Consider the following 2,754-nt stretch of genomic DNA (forward strand, 5'->3'; position numbering starts at 1 on the left):
TGCTTTCAGCTAACCTATTGTTTCTCCTACTCCCATGTAACTGGAGGAGTCCCAAGCCGGACTTGGATTTCTTACTATTGAGTGCTATTCTGATACCTACTGGGAGCTGCTATCTTGCTCCCTTCCCATTGTTCTGCTGATTGGCTGCTGGGGGTGTTAGATACCTGCCCTGTGTGCCATGTGAATAAGCCCCAACCCATGAACTCAGACATAAGGATCATTAAGCAGATCTCATTTAACAAAAGAAACATTTTATTAGTGCATTTATAAGATATAGCGATAATATATAAAGAGGTATAAAGAGCCAAGCGCCAAAGTGCATTAATGTGTGTGAGTCCTGTACGAGCCGTGGCCCCATATGGCGCAACCCCACTAGTACCGAAAATCTGCCGACCTCCCCTGTGTAAGATGCTGAAGGTTCCATATTTGCTGCACAGTCTCTGAGTATTCAGAAGAGAGTTCTAATAATGTTCTCTTCCCAGTCTGAGACTGACTCTGTAGCTGTGTCACTGACTCCTGAGTCTGAGGCAGGAGAACCCTCTCTGTAGGGGCTACACCCTGCCCTGGGCAGTGCCCCCCATGTAGGGTAGGCATTGGTACCCCCCTGGCTGCTCCAGCCTGTAGCCCCTGGGATCTGTGGGATGATGGTGTTCATCTCGGGGGTTATGGACTTGTTAGGGGGGAAGTCCAACATGAGGTTAGAATGCACGGACACTTGGCTTTGTCTCCCACCGAGGTCTCTCTCAGTCTCCTTGCCAGGGCTCATACCCTTAGTGCTGTGGCTTGTAGTGGGCTTACCGGGCAGGTCACTGTGGGGGTAGGTACTAGATGCTGTCGGATGTACTGGGAGCCTCTGGCTCGGGGCAGCCCATGGGGATTCAGGGTAAGACAGGAGGTCCTGGGGCAAGTGGAAGTAATTCTGCTGTAAATCCATAATGGGTTGGACTTGTTGCTGTGGAAAAGCCATTGGGTGCTGATGAGACCCCTTCCCTGAGAGATAGGGAGCTGGTGCTGATGAATACATCCTGCTCTGATTGGTTCCTTGCATGGAGACGTTTGGGTGGAAGCCATAGTGTAGAGTGGCCAATGGCTGGACCTGCTGCTGGTAGGGAAGCACCCGCTGTTGTTGGGCTACGGGGATTGTGCCATTGGCTGTAGGTGCCGGGTTGTACATTGGGGGGCTGTTATAGTAATCCCCCATAGCAGCCGGCTTGGTAGATCTGGATCCTTGGCGTTTGGCTTTTGACCTCCTGTTCTGGAACCAAACCTGGAATATAAAGAGGCAGAGAATGAGCCCAGTGCGGGGCAATAAGGGCAAACAATCTGTAACATCTCTTTAGGTACTTTATAGGACTTTATACTCCATTGGCTAAACATTTACTACTGTATGTTGGAAAAGTTGTAGGTTTATAGGACAAGGTGGTTTTATCAGACTGGGGAGATGACATATAAGCACCTACCTGAATGCGAGACTCGGGCAAGCCCATCTGCCCGGCCAGTTCCTCCCGCTGGTGGATGTCTGGGTACATATTAGCTCTGAAGTACTGCTCCAGTTGGGCCAGATCTGAGGGGCTGTACACAGTTCTCTTCCTGCGATTGGACGTCGGTGTGGGGGAAACCTTCTGCTGATTGGTGGCTTCCTTGTGCTGTGCTGCCTGATTGGCTCCAGTATCCCCAGCCTTAATATCTGCTAATGAAATATAATAGTAATTAGTCATGTGATTTCAGCAATTGCACAATTAGGTCTCTCACAGGGCAATGTACATTTCCTATTCAGTACAGGTAATGGATCTATTACCCAGGATGCTCGGAGGCAGGGAGCTTCCGGATAATCTGTCTTTATATAATGTGGAGCATCAAAATTACATAGAAAGTAGGTGCCGCCATTAGTAGGGAGTAAGAGCTCAGTTTCCATCAGGCACAATTACTGGACATATTATTGCAGGAAATACACCTACATATTGGGCAGATGGATAGATAATAACTGGGAGTAAAGTGCAGATCTGCTGCCGCCATATTGGGGCAATGGCTTAACCCTTAATACAAACTGAGCCCATTTGTGCCTATGGGGGGATATAACCCGTTACACACAGAGAAGATACAGGGAATCTATTAGAGGGAAGCTGTATAATAAAGACTTACCTTTCCCATTAGCCGGCTGTACTGGATTGTGCTGTACAGGAGGGAACCCCATTCCCATGAGGGAGCCCAGGGCAGAAGGGAAGCCCATTAGGGGGTCAGTGGGAGAGAAGTAGTTGCTATAGAGATGCTCCATCCCTTGGGTATATCCAAGCATCCCAATGCCACAGCCACTCGTGAGTTTGTACCAAATCTGCCCCTTCCCACAGTGATGTGAGCTCCTCTGTGCCTGAATGCTGAATGGGGAGCCCCCTTGTGGGGCTTTATAGGGGGCTGGAGATGTCAGACAGGGATTAGGGGGAAAGGTGTGAAGATCCCCAGAAGGTGTGAAGCTGAAGGCCTAGGTGTCAGGTAGCCTTATTGCCATAGGCCAGGGCAGTAGAAGTAGGCTGGGGGCAGCCAGTGAGGGCTTCCTGCTGGGGGGGGGGGGGATCCTGAGCACAGGGATTGGGCAATACACATACTGTACCAACCCTATTCACATACAGAGTGGGACCCAGTTCTGCACCGGAACCAACATTTGTCTGTCCTGTCTGACGCCTGTCATAGAGACTGATGAGTTACAAGTCAACAAAATACAAAACTCAGTAAAAATATAATAAAAACAAAATAACA

The 2,754-nt window shown here is 49.4% G+C and overlaps 1 protein-coding gene across 2 annotated transcripts; it reads right to left on the reverse strand.

The window, feature by feature from the left end:
- Positions 1-231: 231 nt before the first annotated feature.
- Positions 232-2,334, reverse strand: LOC101733442 (homeobox protein Mix.1). 2 transcript variants are annotated; one of them, XM_031902455.1, is made up of 3 exons: positions 2,143-2,334; positions 1,461-1,687; positions 232-1,267 (listed from the first exon to the last, which is right to left on the reverse strand). In XM_031902455.1, exons 1-3 carry the CDS (start codon positions 2,294-2,296, stop codon positions 449-451), a joined length of 1,200 nt encoding a protein of 399 aa, XP_031758315.1. In that variant the 5' UTR covers positions 2,297-2,334; the 3' UTR covers positions 232-448. The 2 variants fall into 2 exon arrangements, with proteins under 2 accessions (XP_031758315.1, XP_031758313.1); XM_031902453.1 differs by having other exon boundaries at positions 1,461-1,690; positions 2,143-2,333.
- Between the last annotated feature and the right edge of the window lie 420 nt (positions 2,335-2,754).

Source organism: Xenopus tropicalis, chromosome 5 (assembly GCF_000004195.4).
Source record: "Xenopus tropicalis strain Nigerian chromosome 5, UCB_Xtro_10.0, whole genome shotgun sequence".
Lineage (NCBI taxonomy): Eukaryota > Metazoa > Chordata > Amphibia > Anura > Pipidae > Xenopus > Xenopus tropicalis.

What these genes read in the sequence shown, in the direction of transcription:
- LOC101733442 (XM_031902453.1), bottom strand. Translation starts at nt 2,296, where the DNA reads ATGCTTGGATATACCCAAGGGATGGAGCATCTCTATAGCAACTACTTC. An exon ending in ACAGCCGGCTAATGGGAAAG is followed by an intron (nt 1,691 to 2,142) that starts GTAAGTCTTTAT and finishes ATATTTCATTAG; the next exon opens with CAGATATTAAGGCTGGGGAT. An exon ending in TGCCCGAGTCTCGCATTCAG is followed by an intron (nt 1,268 to 1,460) that starts GTAGGTGCTTAT and finishes TTTATATTCCAG; the next exon opens with GTTTGGTTCCAGAACAGGAG.